Source organism: Diplotaxodon limnothrissa, linkage group LG15 (assembly GCF_057381915.1).
Source record: "Diplotaxodon limnothrissa isolate DT_005_m linkage group LG15, D_limnothrissa_male_GT1.1, whole genome shotgun sequence".
NCBI lineage: Eukaryota > Metazoa > Chordata > Actinopteri > Cichliformes > Cichlidae > Diplotaxodon > Diplotaxodon limnothrissa.
In genome coordinates, this window is record NC_140610.1 from 14,213,136 (window position 1) to 14,230,538 (window position 17,403).

Genomic DNA, 17,403 nt, shown 5'->3' on the forward strand with positions numbered 1-17,403 from the left:
ATGCTCTGTAGGAGTTTTTGTTCTAAACCAAAATCATGTTCACAGCCTACATAAAGGGTCTGAATGATATGGTATTTTCTACGGTAAGCTTACAGGTTATAAGCACCCTTGCATGTCTTTGCTATGCTGAGAGATGCATGGCTGTACTAAAAAATAAATAAATCTCAATGAACAGGAAACCCTCACTTATATTTTCTTCGGATCTCCAGCTTGCACTCCTTTGCTTTGTCCATTTAGACAGTTTGTATTACTGTCATGTTATCTAAATTCTGCGCATATTCACCGGAAATATGCATGTTTGCAAATTGCAGCTACGTTTTGAAGCTGACATTTATTTGAGTTATTTCTGTGCTTTGCTTTAGTCTGAGAGCCCCGAAGACCAGCCAAGTACTGGAGTCTTGGGTCGTATTGGCACTTGGCTCTCTCCGTGGAGGGGAAAGGCTCCGAAGACTCCTACTGAAAATGCCCCCTCAACTGGCGATCACACTCTTAAGTCAGAGGGAGAAGTGGAAAGTGAGGAGACTGTGAGACCCTGGGCTGGAGAACAGCAGCAAGAGGAGGAGAATCCCCATCTTCAGGATTTCTTCAGAGGCGTTTTCCCTTGTGACGAGGAGAACGCCACGCAGTCTGCCCACAGAGACGGCCCTGTTGTGTGCAGCACTGAGACGGGAGTAGGAGGTCCAAAAAAGGAGGAGCTTTGGGAGTGCAGTAGGCAGACAACAGGACAGGACAGGGAGGAGAGCAACAAACGTACTTCAGCAAGTGGGAATCCTGAAAGGAATGACAGCCATCTGACACATCTCTATTCATCTACTAAACAGGGAGTGGCATGGTACTCTGACCAGGCCCACACCCAGCCTCAGGCCCAGAGAAAAGCACAGGCCCAGACAGGCAAGAAGCTCCATGTGTACCTGGAGGAAACGAGTGTGATTCAGTGTGGTGAGAACAGTTGTGCTGGGCAGGAAGTTGTCCGCACCAAACTCACAAAAAGCCTTCAAGTCCTCCCTAAGGCAAAGTCATCACCAAGTTTTCATTTAGCAATTAGCTCAAGTGCAGAGAACAAAGAAACACATGCGAGGCCTGCTGCTGGGGCACAGGATTATTACGGCACACTAGTAGGAGTGCCACTAAAATCCCACAAAGACTCACAGTTAGAGCCTGAACCAGATCAAGAACAAATAGAAGAAGACATCATGGGGCGTAAAAACTCAGCCAGAAGAAGAAGGAAAAACTCTCAGAGCGATGGAGGGAAAGCTCCTGCGGAAACAATCCCTCCAACTGCACAACCTGCCTCAGAGGGATTCCCTAAGTCAGATAACTTAGTGAGTAGTCTAAAGAGCAAAAGTGAGGCACCTAAAGACTCCTCCTCCTCCGAGCAAAACCCCACCTCACAGGCCTCACCTGAAGGAGGGGAAAGAAAGACTTCCTGCCCCGCCACGGTCAAGCAGTTGGACAACCTCCAAGACTTGAACTGTGTGGCGGATGAAGGTGCAGACATGGAGGGCGATGACGATTTTTATAGAGTAGAAAGGAAGACAGAGACACCAGAGTCCAAACGCAGGAGCATTAAGGTTTCTCAGAGTGAGGTGAAGCTTTTTACAAAACATGTTCGTCTGAATCCAAAGAAAAGTCCAGCTGAAGATAACAAGGATTGGAATGCAGCATTAAAGAATACCAAAGGTGACGAAAAGGATACACCCAAAACAGAGAATGACGGCAGGTAAGTTGAATTTAGGAGTGAAAGTGTTTGATTTACATAGATAGAACACTGGCTAATCACCACATGCATCTATCAGTCTTTCAGTAACGCTCACTAAAATAAGTAAAGTAAGTGTAACTAAATAAGTAAACCTCACTTAAAATGCTATCTTTTGTTTGTTTGTTTTTGAGGGTCAAGGCTGAATATTTAACTCATCGATATCCCCTTATTAGCAGATACTTATGCTAGCTCCAGCTTTGATAAAAGAGCAGGCTACAGCTTTAGATGAAAAGCAGCATTGCTTCACTGTATCCACAGTGAAACAACGCCATGATTCATAATGCAAAGATCAGTGCTGTGCTCTAAGGACTGATTTCATAACATATAGAGGACGTGAAAAATGGATCAGGTTATTCTTATCTCTTAAGTGATTAACAAATAGAAATCTCTATGGCAGGTGTGGTGGGTCATAAATGGATTATGACTTTAAATTCAGAAGTTCTTTGATATATTTACCTCTTGTTTGCACAGAGTACACACCCCAAAGAAGGCTGATGAAGAGCGTAAGCCAACGACTGCCAGGATTGCGGATAAAATCAGCCTTTTTGAGAAGCAGCAGCAACAACCTACGGGTGGCCACAAGCAGCCCTTCAGAATCCCGAGGAGTGCTGATGTGTCTCCAAATAGACAACCCACCGAGTGGTTGAAAGTGGATTTTCTTGCGTCTGATCAGAGGTCAAGATCAGCTGAACGCTACAGCACGGAACAGCCACCTGTCATGGAAAAGCTGATGACCATCAGGGAGCGAGTGCAGAAATTAACAGACGCGTCTGTGTCGGAGGATAAACCTGTGCAGCCTCAAACACCGGCCGTGAAAGGAATGTCTCACAAATCCACCTCGTCTGTGGCAGACATTACGTCAAAGTCTCCAGAACTGGACAGTCAAGGTAAACTGGATACAAAAGAGCTGATGCAGACAAAAGCAGTGTCAAAGATAGCACTAAAACCAGAAGGACGAGATACGACTCCTTTAGGGGAGCACACGTCCATTCCCACAGTACAACAAACAGACTGGAAAACAAAGGAAACGGTGGTCTCAGAAGCAATAGATCAAGGTACGAAACCCAACAGCGCTGAAACAGATCCTCCAGCTGAAGAACTAGGCGATTCCAAAGAAGTGACCAATAACAGTAGCCCATCTCCCAAAGGCCCTAGCAGAACAGGCTCCCGCTCTAAAAGACGGAAAAATAGAGACCCAACCAGTCCCATCAGTCCAAGCATTCAAAACAAACCAGAGTGCTCTGCAAGTAAGTCAAAGGTCACCGCTACAAAGCCAGATAAGAGTGATGAAATAAATGAGACTGCCTCTTCTCCCAAAAAGCTTTCAGGAAAAGAGCCATCTCAAGTTCAAAGAAGAAAATCTGACGAACAGCCACTGAGCGATAGCCAGCAGAAGGAATTTAAAAAGGAAGTGGAGGTATCCGATAAACAGGAGAAGCAGTTAGATGCTTCATTTAAAAAGGTGAATATTCACCAGTCAGTAAACACACCAGCAGGATTACCTCAACCATCTGTCAGCAAAGATGAACCTGATACTGCTGCTTGTAGCAGCACAACAAAGGTGCCCGCTAACAAGGACTCCATTGATTTACCCCAAAAAGAGGAAGAAGCAGAGAGACAAAGTCTGACATTTAAAATGGAAAGAAAAAAGGCTTCTGTGGAAGTCACAGAACCTTTAGTTTCCCCCCAATCACCTTTGGTTGAACCAACTATTGAGAAGCCTTCTGCAGCGGAGGAGGAGTCACCTGTTAAACTTCCCAAATTAGATAAAGAATTTTCAGTGCAACTTGAGTCAGAAGATAAAGAAAAAAGGAAGAAGCCTAGTAAAAAAGAAACACAGCAACCTCAAAACAAGGACACAGAACTAATAACTCAAGCTGAACCTGCAGATGTGGTGAGATTAGAGAAGGTGGTGAGTGAGAAAACAAATCAGACTGAGGAGAAAGTTAAAGAAAAACCACAGCAGCGCCTGCCTCTAGATGAAAGTGCCGCAAAGCCCAAGGTTTCACACAGTGTGCAGGCGATCACAGGGAAAGAGGAAAGTGTTGCAAGGGATGATGAAAGAAAAAATCCTGAAAAAAATGAGGAGACACAACTGGTTAAAGACATAATAAGACCAGAAACTAAAGAACCAGAACCAGCTTTTCAGTCAGAAAAGAGCAGCGGCTCATCAGATCTCCCTGCTCAAACACAACATCTCAGTCAGTCGGTGACTGCACCTTCAGAAAAAGCTGCTGTTTGTACCATCACCCAGGCTAATGAGGCTGTGAGTGGCGCCAAGAGTGATAAAGAGCTTGGGAAGGTAGAGACGCTTATAAATGGGCCTTCTGAGTTGCAGACTCATTCTGCAGAAAGCCCCAGAACAGAAGGAGAGCCAGTGGTGATTGCACAGCCTAATTCTGCATCTGTGGAAAAAGCAGAGAATTCACGGGATGACTCATGTACACATGGAGCTAATGATTCAGAGTTCTCCAGCACAAATCCTATTACCAAAGCAGCTACGGCCAGTGAGGAAGTGAAGGCAAAAGTCTCTAATGACACTCTATTTTCACTCACTGACATGACACATGGGCAAAACAAAGAATCATATGTGGAAGAGCCTTCTTCTACTTCTGTTTGCAAATCTGCAAACACAGAGAGAGGTGGGCAGGAAGATCAGGAAAAAAGCTCAACTGTCAAATCAGTGACCTCAGAAGTCAGTACCTCTGGAGATATGACAAAACCAGCCTCCAGCCACACACTGTCTGATGAATCAAAAAATATAGAGAATGGCAGCGATATTACACCACTCAGGGATGCTGAATACATAACAAAGAGCCGCCCTGATAGCACTGCTGCAAGCCACGCAGTGAATGTGACTGAGAATTCAGCTGTGATGGGATTGCATTTGCTAGTGAATGAAGTTTCATCTCATATCAATCGTGACATTTCCACACATTTAGAAGTCAAGCCAGTTAAAAAGGAGCCTGTTGATAACAATCTGAGACGGTCTTCAAAAGCACCCACTTCCCCAGAGTCTAACAGGCTGATCCCAGGCTCAATACAGCATTCATCCATGAAGAAGTTCCAATTGCCACAGGGTCTAGGCACAGATGACTCCTCGAAACAGCAAGATGCCCCCTCTAGCTGGCTGGATGTGGACTTCCCCAAATGGAAACATAAAGTCCAGGAGCAAAAGCTGACTTCTTCTGGAAGTGAGAGCAATCTTCTGGACACTCCTGGCGAGCTAGATGATCATGATTTTGTTGAGAAAATCAAGAAACTTTGTGCCCCATTTTCCCTCCCACCACGGAAGCACAACCACCTCCGACCACCTCAGCCCCCATTTGCAATGCCAGCCATTAAGGAGGACCGCTTTGAGAAGACTTTTGACCCAGAGGAGTTTACATTTGGCTTGAGAAAAAAGCCTGAGTTTTCCATAAACACATCACTGACCCTTTTTTCCAAGAACTCAAACACAAATACAAAATCTGTCCTGAAGCCTGCCAGGGTTAGCTTTGCAGACAAGAGCATGCTGCTTAATAGCCTAGACACACACTCTCGCCTCAGGGACAAAACCCCTGTCAAGGAAGAGGAGGACGTGAAGGAACAGAAAGATGATCAAATCAAGGTGAAGTCTCGCTTGGCGGGGAGCTGCGTTCTGAGTAGTCTCACCTCCCTTTACAGAGGAAAGAGAAATGGAGTTCAAGCCGAGTCAGAGGGCACTGGCTCAGGAAACGTATCGCCTACTGCAACCTCCGAGCTGAGCCCTCCACCTTCGTCCCAGCCACCCACACCAAGCCCGTCAGCCACAGCTTCAATCAAAGACACTCTAGCCAAGCAGAGTGAAGAGGAAACCCGTGCTGCAGAGGCTGTGGTTAGTGACTCAGGTCCTCCACTTCCTTCTTTTAACGACATCAAACTGCCTGACTATTTAGAGAAGTACCTCCCAAGAGATCAAGTAAAGCCAGTACAGAGCATACAAGGACAGGATCAAGTCAAACCAGAGGTTAGTTTTTCTGCATGTAACTAAAAGGTGTGAGTGTCAGTGTAGTTGTCCTTTTAGCACAGAGACACAATGTAACTAGCAAGCTCAGCAGAGTTGAAGCATAGCAAAGCTATTTAGCTAAAGCACAGAACTCTGCTTTCCTGTCGACTGACAGGAGAGACATGGAAATGGCACTTTAGTAAATAAACCACAGTAGACGTTGCCACAGCATATTTCATAAGCAAACACATTAAAAACATTTATCCTTACTCCATCGTTTTCTTTTTACACACCAGTTAATTAAGAAAATGGCCACTCCTGTTGCTGGAGATGAAGCAGACAGCGTTGCAAAGCCAGGTCCGGTGCTTCCTGACACTGCTGCTCCATGCTTTCCTGTTGTTCCTCCAACAAAACAACCAACCCTCCCCGAACGAAAGCAGCCTCCGGCTCAGCCGCAGGGAGTACTTAGAAGTAATGTAAGTGTTCTGCATTCATTACAAACATTTTATTGAAGGATGAATAAAAGGTTTATTGTCATAAATTAAAGTTGTGGATTGCTTTGAAGCACATAAGTATCAGCTCTTACTTTCTGACAAGCCAGATACAAGAAAGCTTGCTGTGCTGGTAAGAGAGTTGGATGCTATTTCTATTTTCGGAGCTACACCACATATGGTTTTCATGGAAAAAATTACATTTTCTTTTCTTTTTTTTTGGTCATCACAAGTAGGGAAGCTTTCTTATTCTCAGTAACACTGTCTGGAATTTGCTCCAGTGGAGTCCATGTAAAAGTTAATCTGCTCAGAAGTAACCGGCCACTTTATTAGGTACACATTGTTAGTACCTGGTTAAACACCATGTTGCCTTCAGAATTGATGTAAATCTCACATTTAGGAAGGTGCTAGAAACATTCTGAGATTTCGGTCCATGTTGACATGATAGCATCACACAGTTGCTGCAGATTTGTCAACTGTACATGTACTCTACTGGATGTACACTTTGGTCATAAAGGGATAGACATGGTCAGCAGCAATACACAGCAATACATTGGTATTTAAATGAAGCTCGTTTGGTGCTGATGGGGCCAAAGTGTGTCAAGAAAATATCTCCCTCACCATTACAGCACCAGCAGCCTGAAGTGTTGATATAAGGCAGGATGGATCAGTGCTTTCATTTTGTTTACACTGAATTCAAACCCTTCCATCTGAATGTTGCAGCAGAAATTGAGACTCATCAGACCTGGTGTCGTCTTTCCATGCCACATTTATAGTCACCTAAATCATCTTTCTTCTCCATTCTAATGCTCGGTTTGAACTTTATTGGTTTGTCTTCACCATGTCTACATGTATACATGCAATTAGTTGCTGTCATGTGACTGACTATATATTTCCAGTTGAATAGGTGTATCTAACAAAGTGGCCAATGGCTGCATAAATAAAGCTGAATTGAGCTGAAGGGAATTTGTATGACGATTTCTGTTCTCTGTAAATGGTAAAAGCTTGTTTTTACAAAGCCCAAGCTGGTATATTACAGTATTTAAAGTGTTTATTAGATTCAATTGACAGTTCTCAATACTGAGTATATAAGAGAAGGCTCAGATATTTAATGATACATAGATATAACACGTTTCCGAGCATGAACCTCGAGAGGGAGTGCGACAAAACAGCGTGAAATATGTAAATTATAAATCAGTTATAATCAAAAGTCTGGACTTGATGTTTCTAGTTGCTGTTGATTTTTTGTTTTTTAGTTTAATTTTACTGCCGTTTTGTGCAATCAACATCACGAGCTTACGCTGATTGCACTCTGGTTTTGGCTGGTCTCTGGTTTTGGGTGCTTAGATATGAAATGAGAGGAATGTCTTCTCCACATGCCCACTATGTCCCTGGGAGTAAAACTGAAAGGTCATAGGCACAGCTTCTTCACAAACTAATTCATATCAATTTCTTTTGTATTGTCGAGATGTTTACTTTGATCTTAACTATGTGTTTCTGCATTCCAGATAAGAACTGTGAAGGGATTTCACAAACGCCCTGGAAAGGTACAGTAGGCACAACTTTACCATCATGAAATAGAAACAAGATGGGAGAGAGGAATCTGAACAGACAAGTCTCTGTTCTGTGAAAACATCTGCTTTTCATATGGTGTTCTCGTGGGTAAACAGAGTAAAAAAAAAAGTCTTGTGCAATTGCTCAGCTGGGTGCAATCCCAGAATTCAGTTCTGCCAACGTAGTGCAGATCCTGTGGTTTTTCATTACTGCAGAACTTCATTAGTAGTTGTTACAAGGAACGAGGAATTCCCGGGGCACTCAACATTTGTAGTTGCTTTCCTACATATTAGGTGTTCATTCATTCGGTTTACCTCCTGTGTTGCCTTTGGAGGGGCTTGAACTATGACGACTGGGATTAACCAAAACAAACAGAAGAGAATATATGTAAAGATTTAGAATTTTAAGCAGGCTTATTAACAAACAAAACATAACAAAGAGGTTTCTAGAGAAGCTGCTTTTTCCACAACTGTGGTTTACTCCTTCATTATTCATAACTATCAAGCTTCTGTTTGGCTTTAAAAACAAAAACGTTCAAATTCATGTTTTTTATTAAAATTATGGTGTCCTGGTAGTTGAAGTAATTATATACCTGTAAGTTTTTTTGCTTCTACTGTAGCATGAAAAGGAGAGAGTAAAATGGGATGTCCTTGCACTCACTGAATCCTGCTTAATGTAATAGATTTAGCAAGTAATGCATTATAATATTAAGCCATTATTTCTCTTCATGGTTGATGTGTTGATGTTTTTTACTTTTTTATTTTTTTGACACTGTCCTTCTTTTCTCTATGCAGGTGGTGCTGTTTGAAAAACCTCAGTTCAGTGGCCAGGCATATGAGATTTACAGGGATATGCCAGATGCTACATCTCTGCAGCTCTCGCCTTTCATATCTGTGAAGGTTGTTAGAGGGTGGTAAGTAACAAATATTCAGCCAAAATGTCAGATGATGGAAAGAAAATGCCCCGTATAGCTTTAATTGGTGTCATGTGGTTTTGAGATGCCAAAATCTCTTGTTGAGGCTCTACACCAAGCTAATTTAATGAAGCATGAGCACTGAGAGAGTCTTACTTGATAATCGAACTTATTTATTATTTATTTAGAACCCTGCATGCTTTACATTCATATTTTCTTTGCTATCAGTCCCTTTTTTACCCTTACCATTCCTGCTTTTCTTGACGTGGTCCAGGCACCTGTGGATTACTGGAAGTGTGTAATACCATTTGCAGGAATGTGCCAAACACCAGCCATGTGCTTGTGTGTGTGCAGGTGCATCCTCTGGCTTGCACTTCTTAGCTTTGTAGTTCTTTATACTTCTTTGCAGTGGTCAGATACTGTTTTTGATATTCAAGGTAGATGTTTGGAATGATGCTGTCTAAAAAAAAAGAATGACATTTAAATGCACTTTCTGAAAATGCTGACACTTACATACGTTGAAAAAAAAAATCAAATTTTTTGTGCTGGGGAAGAAAAGCACAGCTTGATTCTGGTGCTAAAATGATAAAGGAAAAATTCAAATTAGAAATGTGTTCAGATCTGACCTTCAGCGGCTACATCAAGATACACTAAATTAGCATTTTATCATATTCAACAAATAGCAAGACTTAAAAAGTACAGCGCCCTCTGTTCCAGCAGCAAGGACTACTGTAACAAGCTCTTGCCTTGTCCTTTTAAAAACACAGATTTCATCTCATTCACAGCGTGGCTGCCAGACTTTCTGCAAAGATGTGTTGTTCTTCCACTTTGCAATGAAATCGGGGAAGAAGCAATGTGTTAATTAGTGAGCTAAAGAGGAGCTGTTAGAGCCAGCTGTGCTAACCAACTGCCAGGTGTATTCTTAAAATAGCAGGAGAACGATATTGATTCACTCATGTAGCTTTCAACGAGCAACCAAATAGGTGTATTTCCAAAATTGTCGAATTAGTGATGTAATCCACAGTTGTTAACCTTGATCATTAGCTATCTGATTGTGATTATGATGATTATGTTTTCATAACTAGCTGGATGCTGTATGAGAAGCCTGACTTTCAGGGCCGCACCATCGCCTTGGAGGAGGCGAACATGGAATTGGCAAACGATTGGGCAGAACCTCAAGTGGGGACAGAACCGCACAACAGCCCGCCAATGGTGATCGGCTCTATTCGACTTGCTGTCAGGGTGCGTACACTAACTCCGCCTTGCATGGTCTTCAGTACCGACATTATCTTCACCTCACATTGGATCTGAAATGTAGCTAACAGACTGCATTGTTTTATTGATATTCAATCCAGACTCCAGAGCAGAAAAGAATAAAAGTCAGCTAGTTAAGATCTTCCTTGGATTTATTGGGAGGAATTATTGAAGATCTTGTGTGGACCACTGCTGATAATGGCTTTTCTTCCTCCCCACCCCCTCTGTAGGATTACAGCATCCCCCATATTGATCTGTTTACTGAACCCGAAGGCCACGGCAGAGTAACACCATACCACGACGACACAATAGAAACTGGCTCATTCGGCATCCCACTGAGTACAGCTTCCATTCAAGTGCACTCTGGGGTGTAAGTATTGTTGTTTTATGCATGTAGTCCATAAAGATACAAGAAATGCACCTTTTAGAAAATGAGACAATCTCAGTCCTTCTCAGTGATGTTGTTTTTTTTCCTTTTGATGAGCTCTTACCTGCTGCGCTCAAATCAGAGCTGTCTCTTTAATAAGATCTTCTCTGTGTTTTGCTCTGAGAAATAACTGTGATAATAATCATTACTACATTCATTTGCCCGCCGAGGAATGTCTGTCCTGCTGTTGCATGTTAGAAATGAGGGAGAGCGGGAGTTGGGACACATGGGAAGCAGAGGAGTAGAGGAGGAGCAATTGACAGAAAGTGAGAAACAGACAAAAGTGTGGAGAGAATTCGGCAAATGGCACAAGAATGTTTTTCTTGGTTATAGGTGTAGCTATTCAGTACATTTTGTGCCCTACAGCAGAAGGGAATGAATGCTGTTAGTTAGAGCTTTTCCTGTAAAGCGAGTATTGTTGACTTACCTACAATACTTAATGCACAGGATTTTTTTCAGCATTTGTCAGCAGCAAAAACAAAACTAATTGCTGTCAGATGCCAGCTCATCTCGACACATAATTGCAAATTCTGCCACTGTAGCTTCTCCTGTCTGTCTGTGACAAGTGAAGGCAGCTGCTCAGCAGATGTAGCGTTGTGTTTTGCGTGCAGTAATCCCGGTTGACTTCACTGAACAGATAGACTCTGTGGATTTAGCAAGTTAAGGTTGACATAAATTCTTGGTAATCACTTTTTTTTTAGTCCTGACTGAATGAGCTGGGTGTATTTTTCCTGACAGAGACTCACATCTGGTTGTTGGTATGAGGCATTGTGCTGTGCCACACCATGGTTTAAAATACCAAAGTTGGGGGCATTGTTCTCACAAAGGCTGCCCGGGCTATAAATATGAATAGTGAAGAAAAGTGATTTGAATTGAAGCATGCCATTCCCCAGATATTTTGCTCTTAAACAAATAGCCTTTGTTCCTAGCTCTAGTTCTTTGGCTCATAGCAGAGGTAGATATAGAATTAAACCCAAATAAAGCGCCGCCTTGAACTGACAATGCTTAATGTACTGAGGAAAAAGCACAAGTCACTTCTGCCGATACCACAGCTGAAAAAGCTGCTGCTTATTTATGTGTTGAGGAAAAAGAGGGAACAGAAAGTTTGTTATTTTTATGACAATGATTTTTTTACAGCTCTTTTATGGAAGTATTTAAGGTCCTCACTTACATTAGTTTTAAAACAACCAACAGTTTTGTTGTTATGCATAATATGAATAAAGGTTTTTGATGATGAAATAACACGAATTCCTCCTTTCTTCAGGTGGCTGCTTTTCAGTGATCCAGGGTTTGAGGGCATGGTGTCTGTCCTGGAAACAGGAGTGTACCCTTTTCCTGAGACCTGGGGTTTCCCGTCACCCTTCGTGGGATCTCTCAGACCACTTAAAATGGTTTGTATTACTGTAATGTATAACATCTAATGCATTTTAAAATGACAAATGATCTCTTTTGATCATTCCCTCAATGTGTCCCAGGCATAAAATAACTACTGGATACACAACCAAAAGCTTTGGAACAGTCATTTGTGATCCCTAAAGGATGAAGCATACAGATTTTGTTTTTTTTAGTAAAATCTCTGCATCCATGAGGCCAATTGCTATAAAATTTGTTACACGTATTTAAGGATCCTAGAGTCTATAATGTTAGCAGTGCTGCTGATCTCCAGAGTTTGTTATGGTGTCCTTCCTGCAGATAAAATTTACATCAAAGCTTTTGTAAATGGACTTAAAATGTGATATAGACTGGCTCTGTGGTGCACTCATTAACACATTTGACCCTTGACAATTCTGGGAGGAGACACAAAGGCAATCTTAAGGAGGTCACGTGCTGGTCCCAGTGCAGATAAATGGGATTGTGTCAGGAAGGACAGCTCACATAAAACCTGTCTCAAATCAAAATACATATCCTTCTACTGTGGAAAGTACCTGCTGAGAACATGGCATAGACATTTATAGTTCCTAGAGGATGAGTCATGAGTGTAGCATATGTTTTTGCAGATACGCTACAGTCAGGATGTTAAGTTTTGCCCATGTAAGAATAGTGAAGCTAATTAATTATCTAGAGAATTGACAGCGAGCTACTGTGTGTGACGTGTCCTGCCTCCTGCAAGTTCTATTATGCAGCACCCTCACCTGCACAACACCAAACAGCATTTCCAATAGTGGCAAAGCTTCTAAAGAAGACTCTCTCTTTCTATTTCTGTTCTGTTCGGGGTTTTTTCTAAGACTATGTGAGACAGGGTGACTGCCAGCAATGTTCTGACTTGATTCTCCTGACACTGTTCCTCTGGTAATTCACTGAGAATTCACTGAGATTTATGCTTTATGGGAGATACAGACACATATTGGACTGATGTGCCATTTGTTACAAACATCCCACCCCTCAGATAAATTAATGAGCCCGATTTTTCACCAAGTGCAATCATAAGGTCAAATTCTTAAGTAGTTCAGAAGTTTTACTTTAAATTAAATGTAACTGAAATTATGCAAAATTGCTGACATCCCCTTAAGCCACAGCTTCATGTTGTGTTCAGTAATAATTTCCAAAAGCTGGCATTCCGATTTCTGCCTTTTCCGCATTGTGAAGGGTCACTCTATGTCCAAAGGCAGTGTTTACTGTTATTACCCACAGAGACAATAGCTCAGCTCAACCTTCCATCTTGGGACCCCTTCTGTTTAACATCTACATGCTCCCACTGGCACAGATTATAAACAACAACAAAATAAACTATCACAGCTATGCAGATGACACACAAATATATATCACAATGTCACCAGGAGACCGAGGCCCTGTACAGGCTCTTGGTAAATGCATTGAGGAAATCAATGACTGGTTGTGCCACAATTTTCTCCAGCTAAACAAAAACAAAACTGAGGTAATAGTCTTTGGCGCCAAAGAAAAACGATTACAGGTCACCAGAGAACTTCAATCTATACATCTAAAAACCACAAACCAGGCGAGAAATTTGGGTGTAGTGATGGATGCAGACCTAAACTTAGAAAAACACATTAAGACAATAACAAAGTCAGCTTACTATCACCTCAAGAATATATCAAGGATAAAAGATCTGATGTCTCAACAGGACCTGGAAAAACTAGTCCATGCATTCATCTTTAGTAGGCTTGATTACTGTAACAGCATCTTTACAGGTCTACCTAAAAAATCAGTCAGACAACTACAGCTCATTCAGAACTCTGCTGCTCGAGTCCTCACTAAGACCAAAAAAGTGGACCACATCAGTCCAGCTCTGAGGTCCTTACACTGGCTGCCTGTCCGTCAGAGGATAGACTTTAAAGTTCTGATGCTGGCCTATAAAGCTCTGAATGGTTTAGGACCAAAATACATCAATGACCTCCTGACCCAGTATGAACCATCCAGATCCCTCAGGTCATCTGGATCCGGTCTTTTATCAGTTCCCAGAGTCAGAACCAGACACGGAGAAGCTGCATTCAGCTTTTATGCTCCTTATATCTGGAACAAACTCCCAGAAAGCCTCAGATCAGCTGAAACACTCAGTTTATTTGAATCCAGGTTGAAGACTCACCTGTTCTCAGCTGCATTTGAATAAAGCACCAAATCCACACTTTAAGCTTAAATTTCAAAACTTACATTTAACTACTGATTTTATCTACTGTTCTGATTTTATCTGTTTTGATTTTATATACTGTTGTTTGTTTGTTTGTTAATTAGTTAGTTAGTTTATTTGCTTGTTTTATTCAATTTTAAATCATGCTTTTTATTTGTTCTTGTTTCTAATGTCTCTGTAAAGCACTTTGAATCACCTTGTTGTTGAATTGTGCTATACAAATAAACTTGCCTTGCCTTGCCTTGCCTTACCAGGCCAAGGGAATTATGAACATTTTTGAGAAAATTAGTTGAACTATGAATGTGTGTAATTGCTGGCAGGTGTTCTATTGTGTGCATATAATTAGAGAAGAGCATTGTTAATGATGATGACTTCTCTGTTCCAGGGTGGTTTCAAAGTGGAGAATTCCAGTGAAGTCAAGGTATGCGCAGTTCTGTTTTGTTTGATCTCAAAAAGAAGAAAAAGAAAGGAAAAAGCTATTTAATGTTAAATTCTGGAAATTATAAAATAATCTAACCGCAAACTGTAATATCTGTGTTGAGTATATAGGAAAAGCATGTTTATGAAAGGCCTTCAGGCATTGCCCAAGTACCCAAATGTTTTTGACTTGTAGGCTTATTTCATTTAAGACCACAAAAAGTAACGGAAGTTCCAGTACACTAACCACAGTTTATTTTAAGAGCGAGAATTTCCACAGCTAACAATGTGAGAATCAGATAAACAGATTATTTTTAGGGTGAACGCGTCATTCTGTCATTCAGCAATTTGACAACGTAAAAACCACTGAGATGCACACAGTTTTAATACTGTGCCATTCAAATAGGACTTTTAATATGTAGTTTGTAGTTCCTTGGAAATACAATGAAGTGAAATAAAATATAACCTGTGTGTTCATGTAAGCTGTCTGTTCTTTGATGCAGGCTGTTCTATATGAGAAGCCCGGCTTTGAAGGCTCCTGTATGGAAGTTGACGGTGAAATTTTCAGCTTTTGCGAGAGTGAAGGAGATGTTCCTGCAGACCTGGACACAATGAAACTGAAGTCCGTGGGCTCTTTGAAGATCATTGGAGGATTGTGAGTCTTCTTCTGCATGTCCCTTTGCTTGTACAGGATGGAGTTAAATGGCACTCTTACTCTGGAGCAAAGTTTATTCTAGACTAAGATAGTGATTTTGATGTAATATGATTATAATATAATAATTTGATCAGGAGCTACCAGTTTAGCTCTAATCAGGGACTTTGCTGCATTTTGGTTCTTGCATCAGCTGGGTGGGCTACAGTGAGTCTGGGTTCGAGGGTCAGCAGCACATCCTGGAGGAAGGAGAGTACCTGGAGTGCAGTGACTGGGGCGGCTCAGAACTTCTGTCATTGCGACCGATACTGTCTGTGAGTACTGCAAACACTAAAAAACTAGCAAGGAGTTTAGCATATACCAGTGTGTGATTAATAGCAACCGCCAACTGATGCTTGAATTTTGCATAACCACTCTGAGTTGATGAAGGTTACAATTCAGATTGCAGCTGATTGTCGAAAAATAAAAATAGCACGCTTTTGTAGGCTTTAAGACCATTCAAGGTGCTTCACACTATAACCTGCATTCACCCATTCTGACAAAGCTTAGCTCTGTCATGCACACATCAGTGGATTCGTCGGGGTCGATTCAGGGCTCAGTACCTTGTTCTTCTTCTTTAGACTGCAAGCTAATGTAAAAATATAATATAATAAAAACTATTGAGACCAAAAACTTCCACATAAACACTGACTATGAAGAGTCTGGAGCATTAGCAAGCAGGGAGACATATTTATTAAATGGTAGACAAAATGCCAATTTTCCAAGTCTTTGTTGGGGAATTGTTTTAAACAGAAAGAAAGCAAAAACAACTTTTTGTTTTAAGAAGCTGTTGCAAAGAAATACATTCCACTGTATCCCCAGTGGGCATGGCTGACTTTTGGATGTACAAAAAAAACGTATAAAGTCTGCAGAAAATTGTTATATACAAATTGTTAATAGCAACTCGAAGGCATAAACAGTTTTTGGAAGCCCCAGATTCTATAAACAAATCAACATCTTGCATATAATATATTAATCTTACCCCAAAGCAGTTTTTGCTCAAGGGCGCTTTCATTATGGTGCTTTTTGTCTAGAAACAGCTTTTCAGTCAGGACCACTTTAATCGAAGGATAATTGTGTTTTCTGTCTTCAGTAATGTATTTTTTTGGTCTTTCTCTGTTCTGAGACCTCCCCTCCCCTCCCTGTATATAAGTGGGAAGATAGAGGCAGTGAGACCTCCCATAAAGAACAGAGCAGACATCAGTCATAACAGATAAGATACTATTTAAATCAGATAGAAGCATGAAAAAGGAGTGGTAGAGGCGGGTTGCAAAGCAGCTGTGCAATTGTGCATGCACGTTAAATAGAGAACCCTATATGAGATTTACTATTTGGATGTATATCAGGATATCACCTGAGACGTCAGCTGATGTAAGATGGTATGCTGATATGCCAGGATTGCAGCTGAGCTACATTTCGTGTCGTGCCTAAGCTGATACTGTCTTCATTTTTTGGACAGGGTGTGCAAGTACATCAGAAACCTATAAGCTGTTGTGTAATCATATTCTTTGCAATTGGTGTGACTGGAAAAATGTATAACAGTTTAAAAATAACTCCCTAGAGTAAATTGACTTTATTCCTAACATACATATTTATTGTTTTGATCTTCAACCCAAGATTTTGTGTTTGTCTGCAGCTTTTCCTAAAATGATTTTATTCTTGTCACAGGATTTCATGTCTCCACACCTCAAGATGTTCAGCGACAGAGATTTTGGCGAGCTGGGGATGAACATTGACCTCTCAGTGCCTGTTATTAACATGGATGAGACGGGCTATGGCATGAAGACGCAGTCTATTGATGTCGGCGGTGGTGTGTAAGTAGCATGCTTATTATGGTTTATTGTTTTGTGATCGTTATGGGTAAATAAAAGCTTGGGGTATTTTAGAAAAAACGTATTTTCGGCTGTTAGAAATGGGTTAAACACTTTCCTTTGCAAGTCATCTTCAATCTGCAAGACTTGTGGTGAAATGCTTGGGTATGGTTCTAACAAATATTGCTTGATTACCTACCTTGATGGAGAACGACTTAGACTACTCTACATGTTTTTAGATGCTTTTCTTCCCGCCAGCTTGATGATTAGTTGAGGCTACAGTTCCTGTGAAGTCTTGTGTGGTTTATTACCCTTCGTTGCTTCTCAGGAGCGTGGCTGCATGACTGCCACACCTTTGCTGACAGGTCGAGACAGATTACCTCGTTCACTAATGGTTAGTCTGCCGTGCATATGTTCCTGACCTTAGGACTGTCTCAGACTTTTTGCAGTGGGAAACAACTCTGTGACTTCTTGGAGAGTGTGGAGGAGGCAGACTCAGATCTTTAAACTTAGTTAACAAGGAATTCTGTTTA

General features: G+C 41.4%; 1 protein-coding gene across 2 annotated transcripts in view; it reads left to right on the forward strand.

The window, feature by feature from the left end:
• Window positions 1-17,403, forward strand: part of LOC146617242 (uncharacterized) — a 25,811-nt gene continuing 8,408 nt past the window's right edge. Inside the window, exons 1-15 of one of the 2 annotated variants that reach the window (XM_085372279.1) lie at window positions 1-83; window positions 363-1,720; window positions 2,231-3,199; window positions 3,278-3,801; window positions 3,880-5,747; window positions 6,023-6,202; window positions 7,726-7,764; window positions 8,566-8,684; window positions 9,770-9,926; window positions 10,169-10,308; window positions 11,630-11,756; window positions 14,337-14,372; window positions 14,872-15,023; window positions 15,214-15,334; window positions 16,728-16,873. In XM_085372279.1, the coding sequence (XP_085228405.1) occupies window positions 36-83; window positions 363-1,720; window positions 2,231-3,199; window positions 3,278-3,801; window positions 3,880-5,747; window positions 6,023-6,202; window positions 7,726-7,764; window positions 8,566-8,684; window positions 9,770-9,926; window positions 10,169-10,308; window positions 11,630-11,756; window positions 14,337-14,372; window positions 14,872-15,023; window positions 15,214-15,334; window positions 16,728-16,873 (5,984 nt within the window). In that variant the 5' untranslated portion in view covers window positions 1-35. Of the gene's footprint in view, window positions 84-362; window positions 1,721-2,230; window positions 5,748-6,022; window positions 6,203-7,725; window positions 7,765-8,565; window positions 8,685-9,769; window positions 9,927-10,168; window positions 10,309-11,629; window positions 11,757-14,336; window positions 14,373-14,871; window positions 15,024-15,213; window positions 15,335-16,727; window positions 16,874-17,403 lie in introns of both variants that reach the window. The other variant, XM_085372278.1, reaches the window with a different exon arrangement.